Source organism: Labrus bergylta, chromosome 2, assembly GCF_963930695.1.
Source record: "Labrus bergylta chromosome 2, fLabBer1.1, whole genome shotgun sequence".
Lineage (NCBI taxonomy): Eukaryota > Metazoa > Chordata > Actinopteri > Labriformes > Labridae > Labrus > Labrus bergylta.
Genome location: NC_089196.1, coordinates 12690830 through 12715876, shown reverse-complemented (window position 1 = coordinate 12715876; position 25047 = coordinate 12690830). Strand labels below are relative to the sequence as shown.

The following is a 25047-nucleotide window of genomic DNA, read 5'->3' as shown; positions in this document are numbered from 1 at the left end:
CAGAAACACAGGGGGGTTCAAGTTTCATCACAGAAACTACTTCCCAAAGGCCTGATAACTCCATACATTTGTGCATTATTCATGATCTGCAAGTCAGTCAGCCAGCTTTCTTTTTTCATTTTCCCTATATCCATTTCAACTTTGTCACAAAAAATGTTACTCAATTTCCATGAACTGCTTTTACACCTCCAACCTTCAACTTAATATGTTCAAGATCCAGTCCATATTGTCATACATATTGTCACAATATGTATGACAATATGCACAATTTTCACTTCACCTGTGTTGACCCCTCCGGTGAAGATCCAGGCTCCTGTTGTCATTGCAGCCTTAATGAGCCCTTTGCCGAAGACCTGTTTGAGTTTGGGCTGCAGTTCAAAGTTCTGCAGGCCTCCGTGGACTGAGATGAGCAGCTTGGGCAGATCCAGCTGCCACTCCTTGGTCATCAGGTGCAGCAGCAGGTCAGGCTTGGTGTCGTATGACACGCGCACGTACTGAAAAACAGCGGGGTAGGTGTCAGTGATTTATAGTAAAATATCTGCATCCTGCTTAGGCACCTGATGACTCAAAGTCTGCATGTGCCCGAGACACCCGCATAAACCCACAACATGTTAGAATTTATTGATACATTGAATAGATAGTTTTAATTTTTCAAACAGGAAAATAATCTGTAAAAGTAAAAATTAAAAAAGGGATCCCTGTTTCCGACTAGCCCAGGTGCATTGATTTCCTTTATAATATTAGTGTACTTTTTTTTAAGCTATAGATTTACTGCACAGATGTTTGTTTTGATTGAGAGCCACATGCCTTATGTAGCATCTGTTTATCTTATTCATCGCCACACAGCCAAACTGCCGTATCTGAATCAGTAATTCAACACTGGTAATAAGTTGGAAAATATTCAGTTTCAATCATCTAAATTCCCTGTATGCTATGCTTTCTGTGATGTAATTCTGTCACCATGGTTACCATAGTGCACAATCAGACTATTTTAAGGATGGATGGATTAATCAAGGAAAGTTTTTATTGCTGCAGTCTCTAGACACTTAAGTCACGTAAATCGATAATTAAATGTACTTTCATATAATTGATTGATTTTATTGTAATCTTAATGCATACTGATATGGTGAATTTGATCATTATTCATGTGTGACAACTTTGAATTTGATGAACACGATAGCCTCACTGTAATCTGAAGAGAAAGTGGACTAAGGTAGCTACACAAGCACTGCGAAGGAGTCTTCATTACATGTCATTTCCATCAAGAATATGTATGAAATGTATTAAATGACACAAACTTGGCAATCATTGGAATATTCAACATTTTCCCTCCCTTGGTATCAAAGTGCCATCCATACAAAGAGGTGAATGTATTTCTGTCAGTTAAGGCTCAAAACACTTTCCTCTTCTGGAACGGTTTGCTGTCAGTTTGTGTCAGACTTCTACAGCTCAGGAAAATATCTACAAATCACAGAAAATAATGTTTTACTTTTTGCTTTCACTGCTTTCTTCACAAGCATTTTTTTTATTTACTGCAATACTTCTTACAGTATATTCAGCAAGGAACACAAGCTCTCTCTCTGTTTAAAAACAACTGGAATTTAAATCTCCACGTAAATGTACTTTTTGTTGACATGCATGGGGTATATAACTCCATTTATGTATCCTTTATCCCAAGAAATTTCACATTTTGAGCATCAGATTGTGACAATTTTGGGGGGAAATTGTGCATCCCATACATGTATTCTTCAACTTTTTTATGTCACTCAAGAGAATGCTTCCATGACAGAATTTGTGTAGTTTCAGGCATGATGGAATTCAATTCGAAAGCAAGGTTTCTGCAGGACACTGACACAAAGCAACACTGTTGTTTTGTAATGGGAGTCATCACCATGGCTTTGTTGGAGTGTCCTCCTCCCTGGAACTCGATGGTACCGAAGGCGTCCGTGGGGCTGAGCTGTGTGTGTTTGCTGATCGACCACTTCTCCGACAGGCTGTCATTCTTGGCCAAACGGTCCGCCTTGTCATTCTGACTGGTTGAGATGCCCGGGGGCAGGCCCACATGCTGACCTATCAGACGACCACAACAGCACCTGATCGAGAAGAAAAGGATGTTTTACAAAGTTATGACAACTGTTCTTTAAAAATAATTTCTGAAACTTTGAAAGCCAGTGTCCCAAAAGAAGCTACTGTTACAAAGAGGTTGAAAAGAAGGAAATTAGGAGGGAGATTGCATGACTGAGAGAGAGAAGAGGTGAGATATGACTATCTCGTGCGCTTAGAAGTGAGAAGCTGAAGTGACAGCTTGTCATCTGAATTTCAACTCCTGTTAGGGAGTGTAGGGGGAGAGTGATCTGCAGGCCTCTGCCATCTTTTATTAGCACTCTTTCTTTTGTTTTTGTCGCTCTCTACAAACCTCTGTATTTTGTCTTTCACTCATTCTCCTTCTCCTTCTTTCTCTTTTATATGACTTGTAGTATTCCTGCATGAGTTGGCTTATAGAGATGCACTGAAAGCATCTTTCATACTCTGCATTTTAGCCTCACAGGATGCAGTGAGAGCTCCAGAAATAAAGGGAGTCAGGAGGCTTTGATTATCACTTCATGGTTCCGTCATCTCATACCAAAGGTACTTTGCCTCCTTCTGCCTCACACGTTAACACAAGTGCTTTTGACTGAAAAGAAAAAGGTTGATTTGATTCTGAGGAACATCCTTTTTCCTCTCCTCCTGGCTTCCACTCGCGTTTCCTACAGTTATGGTAATTCTGTTTACCTAACTAACAGTGGCATTTCCTGCGTATGCTTGAGTGTGTTTGTGTGTTCATGAGGGTGTACGAGGGCCGGAGGGAATTAAACTCTACTTCTCTAAGGTTGTCACCCTAAGCAACAACAGCAACAGCAGCTGTAGTAAAGATTTGGATAACGTCACAGTGACTTTATAGGAGCAGGATGAGAGGAAATTCTAGATATAAAGTGCTAAAGTGTCTCTCAAAACTGAATTTCATTTAACTAAAGTGCTCTTATGATAACTATCATGTCATAGTATAAGTATTTAACAGAGAATTCCCTCGTAAGTTTATTTTAACAGTAACACTTGCCATACCAATAGGCAGAAGCTCCAGTGAGTGTTACTCACCATCAGAGATGGCCCTGAATCTCACGTTCATGGTTTTAAAAAGTATATTTTTGGTGTTTTAGCTCATTAATTCAGAGCTGTTACCTATGATGCAAATAGAGGCCAGCGTGATATTACTGCGAGGCATGTTTTAAAAGGTCAGTGGTGAAACAGGGCACTTCATTTGCAACATTTGAGGTGTGTCATAACCGCTGATTAGCTAACTTGCTTATAAGAGTATTTCACTTTTAAAACAATTAAAAACACAGTGAAATTCTCAACATGTGAATGTTTTTCCACTAAAAAGATCAGGCCTTAATGTTCGTCTTGATGTCTTGCTCCTTTCACATGTAAAAGCAGACTGATATGTTTTCTTTTAGGGTAACATATGCATAATAATCAGAAGCTTTGAGATTTTCTTACTCACCTATGGGGGTCTTTGGCGCTCACTATGATATGAACACATTCTCTCTTGCTGAACGCTCTTTCTATCCACGATTTCTGTGCCTGCAGAAACAAAGACAGAAGAACTCAGTTAGTCTCGGTGACATAATGGAGCTGTGACCTGAGCGTGCAGAAATGACAGTAGACAGACAGCAGAAACACGCTCAAATACTGAACAGGCTTGTGTTTGACAGATGGATTCACCTGTAAAAGAAAGAACAATTATGTACATGTTAAGACCTTTATGATATATATTGATGAGTCTTTTTTTACACAGTCTACTTCTCTGCAAGCAACAGCCCAGTTTTGGGGATTTCAAGTGTAGCCAACTTTATCTTGTTAAAGACATCTTGTCTCAAAAAAGATTTTACAAGAAAAATAAATAGAAAAAAAATCAATGTTTTTGAACTCACATCTGGTGTAAGTGTAAAACTCAAAGCACTTCAGACCACCCAAACATACTTAAACAAACACACACACACACACACACACATACACTCACAGTAGATGCAGCGTCACTCACACACACATAATTCAAACAGTGAAGACACTCTGACAGGAGAATTTATGTTATTCACAGACTGCAGCACCAACCGGATGAGATGAAGCGCCGGGCGAGAGAAAGCGGATGCTGAATGCAGTGAGGCAGTAAATTATGTCAGAGTTCTAGTCCTTGAAAATTCTGATGTGCAGCCTGCTGTGTGTATGTCTCTCTGCAGGATGTGTTCTTTTTCTTCTTTTTTTCTCATTTGTACAGTAAGGACTTCTTCAGGATAATGTAGCGTGGAATGGGTTTTTAGTGACAGCCTGATGCTCTGCGGTCGTATCTGCTGCAGGTCTGAGTGACAGAGTGACTAACGAGAGGCAATTATCCTGCGACAGACACGGACAGGAGAACCATGTAGCACCAGAGAGCTGCCCAGAGATAAACATGTGGCACAGGATTAGATTCTTAAACATGCATGTACATTCTGTTTGCACATATAACACATTGTTGGTTTCAACAAGGAGTCAATGTGCTGTATGCACGGCAGGAAATCCTTTTTTTGAGAAGAAAGGGCACTTCTATTCCAAGCTTGATAAAAAAAAATAAAAAAAAGTGGTTAAGAAAACCTGTTTGTTTTATTATGATACTAATTATAGGACCTGTCAGCTTAATGTCCCTCTTTGATTTGGTATAATTAAGATATAGATTATTTGAATTTGCTTAATTGTGCAACTATCCATGGGTAGATCAAGAGTAGGAAGAGGCATGGGTATTTCCAGAAGAAGAAGTGGTACCCTGTTGCAAAGTTACATTTTCAATGTCTCTTAATGCAAGGTAGAAAGTTTCTTTGGGTTTGACAACAAAAACTGAAAAACTGCAGTTGTACAAGTCAATACAGTATCATTCCTATATGTGCATATGTATTCATGGAGTTTTTCTACAGCTCCTCAATGTGATGTTTATAGTCCCGATTCCTTTTGTAAATATTGAAAAAACATTGAAAACAATAGGAACAACAAAAAACATTTCCACTGTATGCTTTTCTATATCTGCTCTCCACAACCCTGACTTGATGTTTTTGTTTTATTTAAGTTAAATGAGTGTGGACTCAAAATCCAATTTGTCCATAATAGCAATGAAAAGCATCCTGAATTACGTTACTTCCAGTTTCTGTGAACATGACAGGTTAGCCCTTTTGCATTTTAAATGCACTACTTTCTTCTCAGCACTTTTTAGTTCAAAGGTTTCACTTCCTGAGTTCAAACCACCATTCAGGAAGTTGAATATGTCTGTATGAGGTTTTGTTACCACAGAGCAAAACGGCAGGGGTCCAGAATAGGACCCAGTGTGCCAATGGAACAGAGACAGACAACCAGGAGGACACACAGTCCAGACACAGTTACCCTGAGCAGAGTGAACACAACAGCCATGACAACAAAAGGACTTTTTTTTTTTCCAGCCTTTTTTTTCTGGGAGAGCAGCCCCATCTCTTCTCCCAGCTTGTACAGGGCTTTCCCCGCAGCCACAGCTACAACAACACACGCACCATCCGCCTGACTGGCCCTGTCACACCACGGCACGCTAAAACCCACGGCAAACTGGCCACAAATGGGCTCGGCCTACACACAGGTACACTTACCCTTCCACGATTAACCATTACTCTGGGGGGCTGGGGGGCTGCTTTTAGAGATCACCCTGGCCACGATGACTCAGCGGGCCACAACAACGCCCCCAGCCCCATTCTTTCACCGACATGCTGGAACAGTGTATCCATCCGCCAGCCCATGCTGGGACAAACTAGATCCACCCAGTGCTAGCAGCAGCAGCAGCAGCAGCAGCAGCAGATGTTTTGATTAGTATGGACAAGGTTGATGGCTTAATCACAAACAGTCAAGTATTTAAAGAGCTATATGATGCTATCCAGAACATCCAAGACAAAGATTAACTTCCCTCTGTATATTATTTTCTGCTTTACCCCATGTTTTCCTGCCTTCCTTTCCTTCCCACTGTGTAAATGTGGTCTGCACATTTCTTCTCTCTCTCTGTCTCATACTGTTGCCGCTCTTCCTCTCGGGCTCTTGTGGGTTGCTTATGAGATTTGACATGGTATGATGAGATGGCACATGGCCTGCACTCCATTTTATAATTAAGATTTATCAGTGTGGCACACACACACACACACACACACACACACACACACACACAAACAAACAAATGGCTGTGTGTTTGTGTGTCTGTTTTGTGTGACTATGCGGTTAGTGAGCAGGATCTGACAGCCCGTTAGAGGTCTCAACTTCATTACAGTCACTCTCCAGCACCTCTCTCCCTGTCCTCTCTTTCCCCTCCTTTACTATTGTATCTCCTCTCTCTCTCTTATTGTCACTGGCAGGGAGGTGAATTGGGAACCATATCCAATCAACAGCTTAATCCTTTTGCCTGCTCCTTTTTTTAGCCCAGCTTTTATACAGGACTTTAGGTGAGTCTATATGTAGCATGTAGAATTGTTAAACCATTAAATCAATTTTCTTCATATCAGTTAATCAAAACGGAAACATTGCCTATAACTATAACTATATAATGCCAGAAAATGTAAACATTTACATGTATTTGTTTTCTGCTACATCTATAGAAAAAATGATTCAAGTAAAAAAAAAAAACATCCCCTTCCCTCTTGTCTTTATTTCCCCCTTTAGTATATAGTTGTTTTGTAGTGAATTTGGTGTTTACTACCATCTCACTAAAAGAGGCACAAAAGACATATAACCCTTCTGAAATGTATTTACATTTTCCGCATTTTGTTTAGTTTGACTTAACAGGCTTGAAGTACGTTACTATTACTTCTTTATAGAATATTTTTACTCCACTTATAACAGCAGTAAGTGAGCACTTTCATTATTAATCAGGCCGGCCCACGATAACACTGCAATTTTTGAGTGAATATTATAAAAAATTGTCCTTTTATGACACATTTTATGCACATCTGGGGTTTAAAAAAATAGTAATGAACAGAGAGGGATATTTTATTATCAAAAAAAGTGTTTAAATTTGATCTGTAAATTTAATCATTCATTTAAAAAAGGTGAAAACACATTTTTTTCTCAAATCGAGACAAAACACTGTCACAGAAACAGGAGAGCTTGAAAATACATCATGAAAAAACAAAGATTTAGCCTGAAATCTCTAACAAAAGTAGCAGTATATAAATATATAAATATACATATAAAGCAAGATTGTTTTTCAACAGATGGACAGACGTATTAAACATAAAAAGCAGTGATATTAATTAAAAATCAAAACTGTGACATTCTTTATGTTTCCATGACTCACCTGTATTATGTGACGGGCTTTCTGGTTGCATTTCCTTCATGACCATAGTTTATGTTTTTGGTCAGAGTTACAATCTTAACACAAAAAGTAGAACGAGTAAATGATCAGATCTAACCTGATCAAGCCACCTCTCAGTTCGCTGGCATCTGGTCTACTCTGGGACTATTAGGGCTGCAGGAATTTGTGTGTGTGTGTGTGTGTGTGTGTGTGTGTGTGTGTGTGTGTGTGTGTGTGTGTGTGTGTGCGTGCGTGCGTGCGAGTGAGCGTATGTGTGGGTGTACGTTCATGCTGCTGAAGGTACACACTGAGAAAGCCCTGAAACAGCCCTTAACTACTCTTTATCTATCTTTCACATTCTCCTCTTGACTGCAAACAGTTGGAAGGGCATATCAGCAGAGAAAGAAATATTTCACATCACAGCCGGTCAACTATCTACACTCACTGCAACAACAGCGTCTGAACTGCTGAGATATTGAAAACTCAATCGCTTTTTACAGAAAACAAAAAATAACCTGCAGTCCTCCACTTCTAAAAAAAGCAACTCATCTGCTTTATATTCAAATTAAAGTCAAACTGTCAGGCTTTGTTAGCGTCTGTGTGTATGTGTGTGTACGTGAGAGTGCATGTGAGTGTGTGTATGAAAGAGAGAGTGCGCTATGTCCCTGAAGCCCCATTTCTACAAGAGATCAAGGCCAAAGGGGGAGTCTGAATGACATGGGAGCCAATTGGGTGGAGCAACATGATATCCATCCAACCTGCTCCCCATCCTAACTCTGTCCTCAGTGTAACAGACACACACATGCTCACACATGCACACAAACATGAGTATTTGTTGTTGCAAATGTACTTTCCTACCTGTTTTTTTAAAGGGATTAACAGACCTCTACATAATACGGCATGGGTTTAATTAGCAGGAACTGAAGGTGGAAACTAAGTACATAAGATTGTAATCTGAACTAAATGAATTCTCAAAGCACACAAACACAAAAGAAAGTGAAGAGGAAAAAGTGCACTTCCCCCCAAAAATTAATCTTGTTTAATGTAAAACACATATTCAGATGCACAAACAGTAAAATGTGACAGTAAGCGGAATCAATTGAAGCAAAGTTAAATACACAGATCACGAGAAAATGGAGTTTTGATGTATTCAGTGTCACAAAGGACTTTGGATTTTTTGAGGAGTGCAAATGATTCCAGGCAGGCCAGATGCTGCAAGGCACCAGAGCCAGGTGTGTGTGCACACACAAACAGAAAGACACTTAGACCTATGAGCAAGCAGTTAGGTTAACGTTACAATTCCCTTCAAACATTTGAAGAAAGAAAAACTCACTTAGTATTTGAACACAAACATTCTGTGTTTGTCTTCAAGGACATTCACTCACATTGTACAGAAAATATGATTTAAAAACGTATTCTCAGTGTATGCTTGATATTATCAATCATCAACACCCCTATACATTAGCAATAAGTACTGTAATATACGATGAACCCGAGGATGAGTCAGAGGTGAATAATGTGGTTTATTTAGGTTGAACTTGGGATATAAGAGATGATGCATCCTTGAGGAAACATACAAGCATCATTAGGTGAAGACCCCTTTGTAATTTAACCAAATTATATTAAAAATAATTTAACGATGTGAAGTATAGGGTGTTTTCACATTAGGCACGATTTGTGTCCTATTTTGGAGTGTTTTTGCTCTGTCTCTGTGGACTGTACTCAAGTACACATGAATCGTGCCTGAGACCACTTCTACAAGTTCACTCGGGCATATTGGCCGAGTACGGTACATTTGTGTTCACACTGATCAAATGAAGCAGACTTCGGGGGCCAAGCGTACTTGGTTCCGGGCCCGTTACCAGTATGTGAAACCAACCTAGGCAAATTCAGACCATTAAATAATAAATAATCCAAAATATTTAAGGTTTGACACCTGTTGTTATTTGTGCAGTTATATGATATCAGATTAAAAAATAGACTTTTGTGGGGCGCTGGTGGCGCAGTGGTTGATTGCGCACGCCCTATGTATGGAGGCTGTGGTCCTCCGGGCGGGCGGCACAGGTTCGGGTCCCATCTGTCGCTCCTTTCCTGCATGTCATTTCCCCACTCTCTCTCTCCCTGATTTCCAACTCTATCCACTGTCCTATCTCTCCAATAATGGCAGAAAAAAGGCCAAGAATAAATCTTAAAAATCAGTTTTTTGTCATTAGAAAAATAGATGAAAGTCATGTTTCAGAAGTCATTGGTCTTCCTTATTACAGCCAATCCTTGATAACAATATGTTATGCTGATCAGTCCTCTGGGTACACTGCAACACTGAATCAGAATGATAAGCATGCACCAGATGTTGGCTCAGTTGTATTTTTATATACATGGGTAGAAAGATAATTCAGCCATATTTAAGCAAATGCAGACTGAATATTGTGTTATTGATTTCTAGTGTATGGTGTTTCTCTATTGCCAGTTAAGTTGAAACATAAGCTCACCCTCTAAAGCAGGCAGCACTATAAATCTAAACTCTGCATGGAGACAGAAACATCTGTTACTGGTAATAGGGGGTTAAATAGTCATTTACAAGCCATTTATCTTAACAGTGTTTGGATGAGAAATAGAAAAAAATGACACTTGAGATAAAGTGAGTGTAAAGGCGCATTGCAGGCGCATGCACTCAATATCCTGTTGATCCATGCTGTTGGTGCAGCACGTATTAAATTATTATTGAAAATGAAAAGATGCTGTCAGTCTTGATGCAGTTTTTTGGGGTTTTAGAGCTGAATTACTTAGCTGCAGTAAAGTAACATGCTACCATTTATTATGTGTAAGACCTCGAAAGCATGTTGTGTTTTTTCCAAAATAATACTTGATACAAACACATTTATCATTTAAATGATCGACAGTGCTTCTGAGCAGTGGTCAACTCTCCCCTCCCATACTGAGGGTGCTTTCAAGTCTTACCTGTTGGTTTTGGTTAAACAGACTTAGCTCAGTTAGCCCAGTTAGCCCGGTTAGAACATTCATTTAGGTTTGAGTGAAAGCTGTGAGTAAAACCCTTATGTGGGCAGAATAACCAAACTCAGAGAACTTGAAAAGATGGGACTTGCCTGCTTTCAAGCTGACTCTGGTCTGACTTTAATGTATTTTATCTCTAATGTCTCTGCCTGTTTGTCATGTACAAGTAGTCAGGTCATTTGGCTCTATTTGTAATCAAATACTTTTAATAATTATGACTGACACCAAAGAACATAAACGTTCATATCAGAAACATTAAAGTACAGTATACACTGATGTCAGACACTTGAATTTGATTTCAAACCTTCTATTAAACTACATGTTAACTTAAACTCACATGACTAAAAGTCAGTGTGAACAGGAACCGTGTGAGTACAGAGAGCCTAATAGATCTAAATGAATTGAGCCCTGATAAAATTCAGATTGAAGAGTATAGGTAAGACGGCACGGTGATGCAGGAAAGCTGCGTGTTTAAATCTTCTAGGGTCAGGGGCCTACTGTATTTGTGTCGAGTTTGCATGTACTACCTGTGCCCACCTGGACTCTCTTTGGGAACTCTGGACTCCTCCAGTCCATGCTCCTTTGTTTAATTGGTGACTCTAAGGTGTGGGTGTGAGTAAGTCTCTATATGTCAGCACTTTGATTGACTGGAAACAGTCCAGGATATACCAGCCTGTCTCCCTACGGCAGGTGAAATAGAGTCTCCTGCAATCCTTAACAGGATGGCAGTCAGATATAAATAGATTGGTTTGGTTAAAATATGGAAATTGAATATGATCTGTTGTTTCAGAGGACTGACAGGTATGCTATAAGTTTGAACCAAAGCAAATCTAAAGTCCTAAAGATTGTTTCTGACTGGCTAGACTGCATATTTCTTACTCAAATCAATCATACACTGTGAGGGGTTTTTAGGATTAATACCAAGGACATAGCTTGGAAGTTTTAGTTTAATTTATACTTTGTTTTTTTTTGACAAAGGCTGGTAAGAGCAGACTTTATCTGAACTGCCTTCAAGCTAAAGTACATCAGGATGGCCAATTCACCTTCCATCTCTATTCAAATTCATTTTCTCTTAATGTACCTGTGTCTCTGCTTATCCCGTCTCTCTCCTAACACACGCTATCAAGTCCATCTGTAGCCTGAACAACAGCAACCAGGAGCAAACCATGCACACCAAACGCAACCCTGGAGACAGGAAATATTATCTCCAACGACCTTCACCGAACAGCCATCTTGAACAAGCGATTGCATTAGTAAACAGCACTAAAATGTGACTTGATCCAGACCACAAAGACTAATGCCAGCTTCATGTAGGCAGTGCATTACCGAGAGGTCAACGCATTTAAATGCAATCTTGTCAAGGAGAGGAATCTCTAATGCAAGAAAAGAAGCATTCGTTGACCTGAGCACACACACAAACACCAAGGTTTCTGGAAGGTAGCTGGCTCTCATGAGTAAGAGCCACACACACATTCCTGCTTTCTCCAACTGCTGCACATACACCAAAACCACACAGCACAACCAAATACACACACAAACACACACCCCAAACAAAATTAGTTTTCCACTTGTTCCAGGATTTTGCAGCTTAAGAGAGATTTAAAGTATTAACCAATAATCAGCAACAGAGCTGATTTACAGGAACGACTCTTTATTTGTTTGTGAATGTGTGTGTGTGTGTGTGTGTGTGTGTGTGTGTGTGTGTGTGTGTGTGTGTGTGTGTGTGTGTGTGTGCTCTCAGGTCAAGATGGAAAAGTGTACTTTGCTCGACTCTAATAGTCAGTTTAAAGTACTTTCTAACAAAATGAAGACTCAGTGTTGGTCTACTACAGTAGAAGGGAACAGCAGCAATCTGGTCAATTGTAGGCAAAACCAACCGCTCTTAACTCTCTATACGATAATAACAGTAAAGTTTCAGGTAAGCATAATTCAAGAACAGATGTAAGAATGTTGAGATATTTCATGACACTGGTGACAGAAAACTAACAAAGACAACAAGACTGATTTCTCCAGAGGCAGTTGCCCAAAATTTCATCATGCTCTCTATCGTCCAATAAGAACCATGTAACAACCAAGTTTTTGGATTAGTATAGTTCACTTCAAACATTATTAAGTAATTAAGATACACATTGAGCACTTGTTTAAATCCTTTAATTTGTTAAGTGCCACTGGGATCCTCTCCTTCTATCTTATACAAAACCCAAATTCAGCCTGACAAACTAAAGCTGCTGAAAGACAAAACTTTCAATGGTTTTCTTAAGCACTTTACGACACACATTGTTTCATCCACCTGCCAAAATAGGCAAACCAGGCACTTCACACTACATGTATTACATTACATGCTCAATGTTTAATGGACTTTCCAGACAGCTTGAGATTTGACCCAACCCAAAGGCTTTTCCAGAGAAAGCCTTTGGGTTGACCAATGTTTGCAAATGATTTAAATACATTCACAATATCAATCATCTGATCAGTGACTAGTGTCTGACCCTTTAACTTGATGGCCTTGATGAGACCTTCACTGAAACGATCTGGAATGGGATTTCTGCCGTTCCTATGGCAAGCTTTATGGTAGGTTGCACATAGATTTATGGAGAGACTTATAGCCTGTATAGTTTATGGACTCGACTGCAGCTATATAAGACCCTATAAAACAGAAGAGTATAGAGTAAAGCCCATACAGCAGCAGTTCTTTGTTGTGTGTTGGATACAATCTAATTTAATTAACATCCATAAAATCTGTCGAGAAAATAGATCACCCACCTTGACATTTATATCATTCATACAATTTTCATATCAATGGCTTTTTATGAAATAGAACCAAGAGTACTTTCAGGATCTGAGTCATGTCCTCGGTAAGTTGTTATAAATCAGGGCACACTATAAGAAGAATGAAGAGCAACTGTCAGAAATCCTGCGATGAAGTTATGCTCGAATGAGGATAGAAATGCAAGAAGAGAAAGGGAGGTCAGCAGAGAATGGGGGTTAAAAGGAACTGAGTGGCTGTGTGCAAGAGTCGAACACGTGTAATAGCAGGGACATGGAGTCATAGATCATAGCATTACTCAGCTGTGGTAAGGATTGAAAATGTTCATTTCAATGTTATCCAGAAATTCAAAGTTATAAGTGAAAATGACAGCCAAGGTATCAGTTAAGTATGTTTTGCAATGTAAGCTTCAGAATCTGTCTGAGAAAGAAAAGTTCAAATGCACCTCTAGCTGAGTTGTGTTGAAATCTGAAACAAGACATTTGCACTTTGATTGATAATATGAATGCAACACAATGTTTGCACATAGGGAAGTATTTGATTAGTTATCCAATACTTAAGCGGACTATTAAAAAACCACAGCAAATATTGAAAGCCAATGGAAACAATTGTTTCAGTCCCTGTAATATCAATAAGGCTTACAATGAACATATTTAGTGATGCAAGTATACTGCATCATTCTCATGATCCATGCTCAGCAGCATTGGGTCAGTAACCCACCAGCAGAATGAAGACTCATGACTGGTCTGAGTGCAGGTCTTTACAATGTGCTGGCTCTTGCATTTGTTTTCTTCTTGAGTAGACTGTTGTGTTTTATGTTGTGTGGTAATGCGCATGTGCTGGTGTGTTCAATGTGTGAGTGTAATGAGAGAATGCTTGCTTGTTTTAGCTCCCGTCGCTTTCAATCCATCTCCCGAGGCTAGAATAAGCAGCTCTCTTTCCCACAGGCCTCTGCTAAGCCCAGCTGAGGATCTGGCCATGCGGGCGCTAATCAACACTGGCATGGCCAATCTGTCTGTGACAAAGAAGAGGGGGACGGGGGACTTGTGTCAGCAGGAGAGGGGATGAGAAGGAGGGAAGGGGTTAGGTAGACAGTGGAGAAGATGGAGGAAGAGGTAGGTAGTGGGAGAGATAAGAGGTGAGCGAGAGGTTAAAAGTGGTTGTGAGAAGAAGAGTGACAGGGAGAAAAAAAGGGGGATGCATTAAGAAGGTGGGAATGTATGTGGCATGTATCATTTCATAAGTGTCAGAAACTTCAGGGTTAGAATGTCATGTGAGGAAAAGGACTGTTTAAGATGAGCAGAGGCAGGAGACTGCAGGAGAGAGTACGCGGAACAGACAGTAACTCTGGAGTATACACGAGGTGGAAAGGACTGAAGAGATCAAAAAAAAAATAGAAGGAAGCCATCAGTCGTAAAGGTGCTAGGTCCAAACAGATTAGAAACTCTAAAAAGGAGACAGTAATAGAAAAAAAGTGGAAAGAGTGGGAAAGAGAGAAGAGGAAATGGAGAGAGAAATAAATAGAGTGACAGAGAGGAGAGATAAGCTGGAGAGAGCAGAGAAAGGGCAGAGAAGTGAGAAACCTCACATCAGAAGAAATGAGAAGCCAGCAGAGAATGATGAAAGAGAGACAGAGAGAGAGGAAAAGGAGCCACAGTGAATGACAAGGGGAGCGACCAGCCAGTGAACTGAAGACAGTCTAATGATCACACTGTGTTTCAGGTAACCAGGGTTTGATTGACACCTGTCGTGAAGCATGTAGGAATGTGGGTTAGAAATGGTGGATTTTATAACACTCTGAGGAACAAAAGAAGAAAAGAAATGAAAAAGAAGACATACAATGGTTGTGTGACACATTTTACTTAGATAGGTAAGCATTTATTGTAACTATGTTGTACTTGAGTTAGTGCTGATGTTAGCTTGTGTTTTTGTGTGAAATACAAGCATTGTTTTATTAGCTAATACTGTCATCAGCCATGAACTTTAAATGAGTTTATATGTTTATTTTAGTTTATCTGTGTGCAACTTGTAATCGATGATTTCATAATCCTATTATGATTCATAGTAGGCCCGCAGGATAGAATACGTATGCAATGTGGGTTTACATTATTGTGATTCCAATATGAAGTGTGATTAATGTACAAATATTGAAGTGTGCACATAAGTTTATACTCAGTTTTGCCGTCCTTCATGTTTTACACAATACCTGTGTTTGCAACCGATTCTAGTGAATCCAAATTCAATACAAAAGCATTGATTACTACTAAATTGGCCCCCAGATTCATCTCAGGGAAGCTTATAGCTAGTATGAGCTTCATGTGACTGCATCAGAATGGTGTGAAAGCATGGCCATTACAAACAGGGCTTCATTTAAAAGTCAAAATATGCATATGCTGCTCACTTAATTAACAATGATTTATGCTCATAATACAATAAAAATAGAAAATTGTTTTAATTCAACAGTTACTTTCATAACTAGCTAGTAATGTCATCTATGTATTTTTTACCACCATTTTCAGAGTTGCTGAAAACAGCTCAGATTTGTCGACTGTTTCTACAACCTGTGGTAACAGACGTCAATGGGGATGATAGAGTCGTTTAAAATCCCTCAACAAATAGGGATACAGTTCAAACAGCTGCAAACAGGTTTTAAAAAAAAAAATGTTATCCCTTTGCACATGTGCTGGTCATATTGAGTGATTTTCATCCTTTGTGTGCTGATAAGCTTCAAACTGTATCCCCACCTGTCCAGCACTGATGTACCTCTCATTACTCTATGGCTAGTGCTGTTCCACAAAATGGTTTTATGTTTACCAGACCACTGGCATCATGCCTTGGACACTGCATGTAACCACCATTATCATGAAGTAGCACATTCGGGGCTACAACATGAGCTGTTGCACACCATTGTGCTGCACAGCAGACCAGAGCTTGTGTACCGAAATAAAGTTGTAGGTGCTCAAGTGGTTCAGGCTAAGAGCTGTGAAATTGCTTCTCATGCCACTGACACATTGTAGCTGAAAAGGAGAGTGAATGTGTGAAAGAGAAACAGAGAGAAAAGGACAGTGAAAAGCAAAGACATTGTGCTGGTTCTGTGAAAGCTGCAGTCAGATGATGTGTGTCATAAAGGCCTATGTTCTCCTCCTTCACTTCTCACTCCGCCTTTGAAGTTCTCACTCTTTTCTCTATTCCTGCGAGTCATGACGGAAGCATTAGGTCAAGCGTACATGGCCAACAACTCATTTATAATATCACAACCGGCTCAGCCCTCCCACAGTGATTCAGATCGGGCTCCATTAACAACACAGCTCACACCCTCACTGTGAGGGCATTGAGTGTTCGTCAGCAGGCAGTCAGATGTTACAGTGGCTTTCTGAAATCTCTTTAACATCCATACCTATTATAAAGCAAAGAAACTTTCTTTTTGACTTTGTCATCAGAGGATGTTTTACATTTAACAGTGCATCATCTAAAGATCACTAGTTGTGATGAAATATTAAATGTAACTGGACTTAATGAAGGCATTAATGAGAAAGAAAAGATGTTTTGTTCTGAAATAACTGGAGTAGAAATGACTTATTTTCACTACAAAAGTGCAATATGTAGCTCGCGGCTTTCTAAGAGAACAGAACTTGTGTTTGTGGTTACTGAACTGAGCCAGAAATGAGATGCTTAATCCATTTATCACAATAGCAGACAGGCGTACACAATGTGGTCACACAAACACACACAGACACACAATATCTGTGTCTTTTTCTCTCTCCGTCCGTCTCCCTGTTGTTTCCAGCACAGTAGGAACAGCTGACAAGTTTCCTCTTCTGGCACGGCACCAGTTTTATTTCACACACAGAAGAGAAAGCCCTCCACAAAATCTATAGCATACCCGAGCTTCACTTTTACAACACAAACTGAACCGTTTGCTGTATCAGAATCAAATCATTACCCAGTATTGAACTGCTGGTATCCCTCTCTGCCTGCCTCTCTCTGGAACCCCTCTGCAATCGATAAGCAGTTTGACCCTTGGTAAACTCAATCTGACTCCCACAATTAAGAGCGACTAAGAGGCTGAAGCCACAGTGAGGTAGACAGGAAGAGAGGTGGGGAGAGGAAGGAAGTCAGAGCTCCAGCCAAAACGCATAGTGCCAGTGTTGGCCCTGTTACCACAGAGAGAGAGAGAGAGAGAGAGAGAGAGAGAGAGAGAGAGAGAGAGAGAGAGAGAGAAAGAGAGAGATGTAGGGATGCAAGAGCCATTTATTTATTGTGCAGTGAACTTACAGGTACATGCCAAGTCACTGAACCCTGTGAGTTTGTCTTCTTCAATATCACTCCCATAATCCTGCCAATGTCAATCTATTTCTATATTTCAGGTCTTTTTTTCTATCATTTTTTTTGGCTCTTATATACTTGAACATAATTTGTAGTTTAATGTCTAATTTTTGCCAGATGTCATACTTCTTTTTACACTCTAAATGTCCAGTTTTTGGCTCTGTGAATCACTTTGAATCAATATGAATGGTGCTTTATAAATAATCTTGCCTTGCCATGACATTTACCTACTCGTTACAACTCAAACAACTACAAAACACTCTTTCTTTTTCCTGATTTGCATCATCATTTACTTCTCACACCTCTTGGGTTTCTTTGCCTCCCCTCCTCAGTCTCTCCACATCCCCTCTCACAACCAGTGACAGATCCTGGCAGGGCAGGATGGTGTTACCATGGATACTGAAAACTAGGAGGAACACCCCCCTCTCTCCTTGCTTCCTGTGCCCCCCTATCGTAGCCCCTCAGGCATACTTGGGTACTGGAGTGTTGATCTCTAGAGCGTGCCCATGTGCTCGAGCGAGCACAAACACACACAAACAGGGAAATAACAAGGAATTACTACATATACGACTGACAATATTTCTCTCTGGTAGGCACAGGGGAAATTTACAAATCAGAGAAGTGTGAATATTAATAAGAGGAAATGAGAAGCTATGACAGTGGATCGCACCTTTCTGTTTATCTCTTCTTCTGTCCGTCAAACATGATTCTTTATGTCAGGAGATATCAGACAAGCCTGGGAGGGACAGCGCAGCATCACACTGTTAATCAGTTTTCAAAAACTGACACTGATTGACTTTGAGGGAGCAGGCAAAAAATGAAAGGTTAAAACAACTAACTCACATGTGTATACCAGAAATCATCAGTTCTTATGGTTTAGAGGTGCCTTAAACATAATATTTCCAGTTTATTTGAGAAGAGAACATTTTTATTTTACAAGCTTACTTTTAATTTGCTTTGTTTTGCTCTACCACCACCTTACAATGCAGTGTTAGAATGACTGTATATAGCCGTTTTCACATATGCACTCCTGAAAATATCTAGATCATTTCAGAAGGACTGCTCTGGATATTCTCCCAACCTGGCTGTTCACATGCACTCCTCACAGCGGGAGACTTTCCATGTCAGATAGGAGGGGTGGGTGGGGGGGTCACCTGAGGTAAGAGGTGATGTAAAAAAAAAGGAGTGGAAGTAGTGGACGAAGCAACGGAGTCTGCTTTTCAACCCTATAATGTGAATATTTGCCTTTATATCAGTGCGTGTAGTTTAAGGGAATGACACTTTCAACAAAAGAGCGCAGAACAAAATACTAATGAACAGAAAACCTAATGCAGCCATTTAATTACATGCACAGAGATCGTAGTGGTTGCGTGCATACACACACTCTAGGCACCGTGCAGCAGTCACAGGATATAAACCGCACTCCCCCTTCCCATTGGCTCGAGGTGAATTCTCCTGATTATATCCTGCTGTGATCTCACATCAGCTCACTCGGACTTGCTGAGGAAAAAATACATAGGGGTCTGGCAGGAGAAACTCCGGGTGAAGTCTGATCAAAAAATGTGGCTGTTTGCATTCACATACACAGCTCCTCCTGGAATTATCAGGAAGTGTTAAATCCCTATATGCCTCATAGCTTAGGAAATCATTGTTTGATGACATTTCGGAGGCATGCTCTTGTCTCTGGAAATGCCAACATGTGATGTTTTGTTATCAGCCTGTTGGTTGAGCTGATAATAGATGACGTTGTCTATCCAAGTCAGGAGTATAGAGTTGATTTTGCTTCATCAACCACATGACACAAATTAGCTTTTTCTAAATTTGTAAAGAAGCAAATGTATTTAATATAGAACTCATGTAGAATGATACAATACAGTGATTCAACTGATGAATATGTTAGTAACATCTTACACAAATTGAAAAAATGAATAACCATTCGATTTACTTATACATGTTTTTTTTAATGACACATGTAGTTTAGGAGAAGTATGCTTACAGTGAGTTCAGAGAGTTTATCTCAGTTTCCCCGCAGAGGCCTGTGGCCAGAAAGTCATTCTTGTGAATCAGATTCACTGTGTCTTAGTCTCTGTGGCAGAGACTAAGTTATGTATCTGCGGTCAAAGCTACTCTGATACAAAGCTCTTCACTCAGACCTCAGTCTTAATCCTATTGTCCCTGTCCCAATCTCTCCATGTCTCTCTGAGAGTGCATTGCCCCTTGTCTAACCCCGCATCTTCTTTTATGTGTGTCTGTCTGTGTGTAAGGCCGGCATCTATATATTCTCTGTATGAATCCTAAAAGCCAAATTGCACCCTTAAGAGACGGAGAAACAAAGAGAATAAAGAAAGGGAGGCGGTAAAGGTCTAAAAGGCAGCATAGCAACACTATGGTCATCTAAGTACTTCTTAGTTTTATAAAAACAAAACTGTATTAAGCACCTAAATGAGTATGAACCAGATTAACTTTTTAGTTGTTTGCCAGTGCTCACATCATGACCCCTCATATCGCAGGCATTGATGAAAATTCTGCAGGGGACACTCAAGTGTCCCTAACAAACCATATCAACATATACTCATGGCTTGATTGCAAACACAGTATACACACACACACACACACACACACACACACACACACACACACACACACACACACACACACACACATACATACACAAGCCAATCACTCAGACTTTTTCCTGCTTTGTATTTCTAGCAATGTACATTTCTTTCGCTCAGGAACTTTATTTGGTAACTTTAAAAAGTAAAAATCTGACAACCACCTTAAAATATCTTTCTCTTTGTGTCCTTCTACATATTCAATGTCAATAAATCAAATTATGAAATATTCATTAGCAGGTCTGTTTGTCCAAGTCTGATATAGCATGTCTCGTTAGGAAGTTGGAGAAAATTTCACTTTACCAAGAGCGTTTGTGTTTGTCTGTCAGCAGTGCTACAGTGGAGTATGTCTCTTTTTTTTTTTTTTTTTGGCCAGCAGGCAGGTCACATACACTTTAGAATTGCTAGATAAATAAAAGTTGTGGTCATGTCTCTTGTCTTGCCCACAAGCTGACTATGAGATGTACTTTGGTGAAGGGGTCCAGGTGTCACCTGTAGCTCCTAGAAACCGGTGAGTCACATATGGCTTACTTACAGTAGCTCCTCTGTTTCTCATTGCCAGATTTCTGCAAAGACTCAATGTTTGAGTTTTTTATTCTATAAGCAGGCAGTGATGTAGGGGCCAAGTCCAGGTCAAACTTGAGCTGGAAATATAATCGCAAGAATTTGGGTTGTAGCTGTTGCAATGGCTCAGAAAAACTCATGAAAAACTCTTATCCAGTAAGGACTTTTATGAAATATATTTAACATCTTAGGGCAGACCTAAGATATAAAGGCAGACCTTTAGTGTATGGCAGAGATGATTGCATTAAACTGGCTGTTGGCTGCCAATTTCAGGCCAACTTCACACCTGTGTCCCTGCTGCTGTTTCTAATGAGGAAGAGGTTTGAGGGGAGACATGCAGCTGAGCTGCAGCTCAGATTGGTAGGGTTATACCGAATTTCAGAAACACCAGATTGTAGGAAGTGAAGGATGCAGCTAAGGTCAGGCCCTATGTTGTTCTTTTTGACAAATTTTGTCTTATTTTTCCCCTAATTCCATTTTTTTCCCATTTTAATTATTTCTGAATTCTGCTTTTTAAAATGTGTTCCAACGGATTGGATCACAGATTTAAATTACAGATCATTGTATCAGATTTATTAAGACCGAAAAATGATAAAAGATAGATTTGACAGCCTTCCTTTTTTTAAAGGTAGTAGTTGCCCCGGTAAGCCCTGCTCCCCTCTGGAACCGCCCTGCATCTCATCACTACAAACTCTAAACAAAAATCATCTGTGAATAATAAATTTGCTTTCATTTACAAAACTGTGTTTTTCTTCGATTTAGCTTTGACAAAGTTTAACATGTGACATAAGCAGACCATTCATTCATCAGATGTGTGTGTACTACTAGTGAAATGGGGGTGTGCATTCAGTGTGCAGAGCTCTTAGCGGATAAGTTCACAGACTACAGCAGGCTGTTGGAGAACGTTATAAGCGATTGTTGATAAATACAGACACAGTGAGAATGAATGACAAACCAAAGAATGGATCACGGACTGTACGCCGTTGCACTAAAAGCAAGCAGCATGTTTTTATAAAAACACTTAGATTGGCAGGAAGAAAAGAATGCTTTTTATAAAACACACCCACAGTTTGATTCCACGTTTTACAGTTAATTCCATTAAATTGTAAAATTCCATGACTCCTGTTCTCAGCATCGAGAAACCATAGGGCCCTAATCTGAGACAACATGGCTGGATTGTCTGAGCAGGAGTGTCTGTTCTCAGGGCGCGGATGGCCTGGCAGTTGTGTACTGCCCATGTGTGGAGGTTGTTGTCCCCCAGGGCGGCCTGGGTTCGAATCTGGCGCCTTTACTGCATATCATTACTCACGCTCTCTCTCTGGTTTCCTACTCTATACACTATCCTATCCAGTAAAGGCAAAAAGCCCAAAAATGAAGCTAAAAATAAAAAAAGAAGGGTATGCTCTCTCAGCTGTAATAAGCTTTTAACATTTCTATTTCAGGAGGACTGCCCCTGATCTTCCTGATTCTCCTGATCTTGTTGATCACACATGCACCTCACAGCAGGGGATTATCCTGATCAGAGAAGAGGGGGGTGACAAGACATGGCAAGGCAGGCCGTGTGTAGTTTGACGGAATCACAATATAAACAAAAGAGCGGGGAAGAACATCCTCGAGAACAGAAAACATAATGCAGTAGTTTAATTACGTGCACAGAGATCGTACTGGTCTAAAATCTATTGTCTTGCAGTGGTTGTGAATAAACGTCACCAACCCCTCCCACTGGCTCTTGATAATATCCTGCTGCGTTCTTGTATCAGCTCACTCTGACTTTCTGCAGAAAAAATACCAGGAGGCTGGCAGGAAAAACTCTGGATAAAGTCAGAGTGAAATATTCGGCTGTTTGCGTTCACACATACAGCTCCTTCTGAAAATATCAGGAGATTTAAACCACGCAACCAGACTCGTCAAAATAGCCATGCCATCAGGCACATCTGAACAAATGACAGAAATACTCCTTCAAACTTTCAAAGACACAAGCACAAGTGACTCACATCCTCTTTTTGTTGTTTCACTATGACCCTATGATAAGAACCTCACCTAGAGTTAACAGGTACGACTCCGCAGTGCAAGCTGTAGGAGAGAAAATAATCGAGTAGAGTCGAGAGAGCCCATCTCAAGCTGTGTGGAAAAATAGCTTTACATCTCTGGGTGTTACTAAAACCCTTTTGCAGTTTTCTGGCATCAAACCAGAAGCATGTGGACATCAGTGACAGCATGCAGGTATTATCTGAAGAATCTGCCAAGGCAGGAGGGCAGTTAAGCTCCACTGGCCTGGAGAGATGGGCATCAGGTTACTGACTGCAGGCACCACAGAAACCTTTACATCCAATATCAGACAAATATAAAGCCTGCCATCGGCAGAGAGACTGGAGGAGCAGAGCACTATAGTGTAGATCACTGACTATAAATCCGTATTGTAGAGCCTTTTCTTGCAGCGCACATAATGTCAACAACTATGTCTATGTTGGACATAGGGGTGAGAACTCTTAGGATTTAAAAAAAAACAGTATCAATATGATACTACTCTTATTTGTAGCAATATCAATACTTATGGGTACTCTTATCAACACTATTTGTTTTTTTAATCAGTGCAAAAAGAGATATAGCAGGAAAAGATGTCATGAAATAATTCTGTCTGCTGCTTTAACACCTGAAATAAATAAAAAACCTTTCCAGAGTATTAAACCTAACTCTCAAACCTCACATAAAAGTCAAACATGAAATACATAATTAGAGATTTCAGCACAATAAAGGGAATGATTTTATGTTTATGTTGGGAAAGAAACATTTTTAATTTAAAATTACTTTATTTTAAGGTGATACTCTTTGGAAATAAATGCCTTTTTCAATACACTCCTCACACAGTTTTCTAAATGGTGCTTAGTGATGCAGTCATGATGGATTAATATTCAGTCTTTGAACATAATAACAAAGAGTAAGGTCTTTTACCTGATCCTTTTCAAAGTATCTGAAGATAACATTTGTTGTGAATTGGTGCTATCCAAAAAAAGATGAATTGATTGATGGTTTAAATAACCTTGGAAACTTGACTGTATAAAAATACTGTTAAGGCTTTAACGCCGTGATAACCTTTAATTTTCAATATGTTTACATCTGTAATGCGTCTTGTAATGAGTCTCGCGGTACATCAGGGCTTCCTACCACTTACTAAAACCCTGACATGTTAAGAGGTTAAGAACATCTTTTTACTAGAACTAATAGGAAATCGAGACCGTTACTCCTTCCTGGACTGAGCAAGAGGGAGAGAGGAAGGGCATGCATGGATATTGACAAAAGCAACATGAAAAGGTATCCGATTTATCATGAAGCCTGATGTAAATTAGTAGGATATATGAAGGTTGTTCATTGACGTACTGTATTAATTCATTAATCTCAGAATGTCAATGTCAGCATGCCGCGTTGGGGACATTTTTAGGCGCCATAATGTTGCCTTTGGTGTTTTCCGTTCGATGTGAAACGCAGGTGAGTGCTTCTGAAATGTACAGGAAAAGTGCTCTGAAAGCTGTTAATCATCCGTATAAGATCCATTTCCAAAATCAAATCCATTCTGCCACCTGCTGACCTGGAAAAAGTTGTTAATTCACTGATCTTCTCTTGGCTGGATAACTGCTACTCCCTCCTCTGAGGTATAAACCAAAAATCACTCTCCTGCCTCCAACTGGTCCAGAATGCAGCAGCTAGACCTCTTACTGGTTTTAACAGATGACCTCACATCTCTTCATCAGCCCAGAGTTCCAAAGTCCAGACTCATATTTAAAGGAGCGCACTTTGGAACGACCTGCCTGAGGAGATACGCCTTGCAGAATCAGTGATATCTTTTAAATCCTTTCTTAAAACTAACTATTATAGACTTGCCTTTATGGGATGTCAATTTTTTTATTCCTTTATTAAAATCATTTTCCATATTAATTGTATTGCTCTTGCTTCATTTTGTTTTTTTATTTCCTGTGATGCTTTCTTAACAATCTTATTATTTTTGAATACATTTTATCTTCTCTTTGATTTCTTGAATTGTATTTAACTGCACTTCGAGACCTGCCTGCTGTATCTTTTTTATCCCATTGTTTGTCCTTGACCTTATCTGTACTTTCAATATTGACAAATCATGCCCCCATACCAAAAATTACTGGCTCTCCATACCTTTTAGTTGACGAGTTATAACACACTTCCTAGCATCTAACATTCGTGAAGGTACATTAACACACACAAACACACACTCTGTGTGGGTCAGGCTGACTTTTTGTTTAGACGTTTGTTATTTGCCTGTGTGTTCATTCTGTTTAGTGACAGAGAGTCCATCCAGAACCAAAAATATGACCAGCTGAGTTTCCACTTCTCCTGAGCTAAGGTAAAAATGGTTGGTATGTATA

General features: G+C 39.8%; 1 protein-coding gene across 4 annotated transcripts in view; it reads right to left on the bottom strand.

Annotated features, from left to right (window-relative positions):
* The window catches only part of trpm3 (transient receptor potential cation channel, subfamily M, member 3), a 112840-nt gene that overhangs the window by 61666 nt on the left and 26127 nt on the right, over window positions 1-25047 (bottom strand). For all 4 annotated transcript variants that reach the window (XM_065965121.1, XM_065965125.1, XM_065965117.1 and 1 more), the window contains exons 2-4: window positions 3542-3621; window positions 1892-2093; window positions 281-494 (exon numbers count right to left, since the gene is read on the bottom strand). In XM_065965121.1, coding sequence (XP_065821193.1) covers window positions 281-494; window positions 1892-2093; window positions 3542-3621 — 496 coding nt within the window. The remainder of the gene's footprint in view (window positions 1-280; window positions 495-1891; window positions 2094-3541; window positions 3622-25047) is intronic.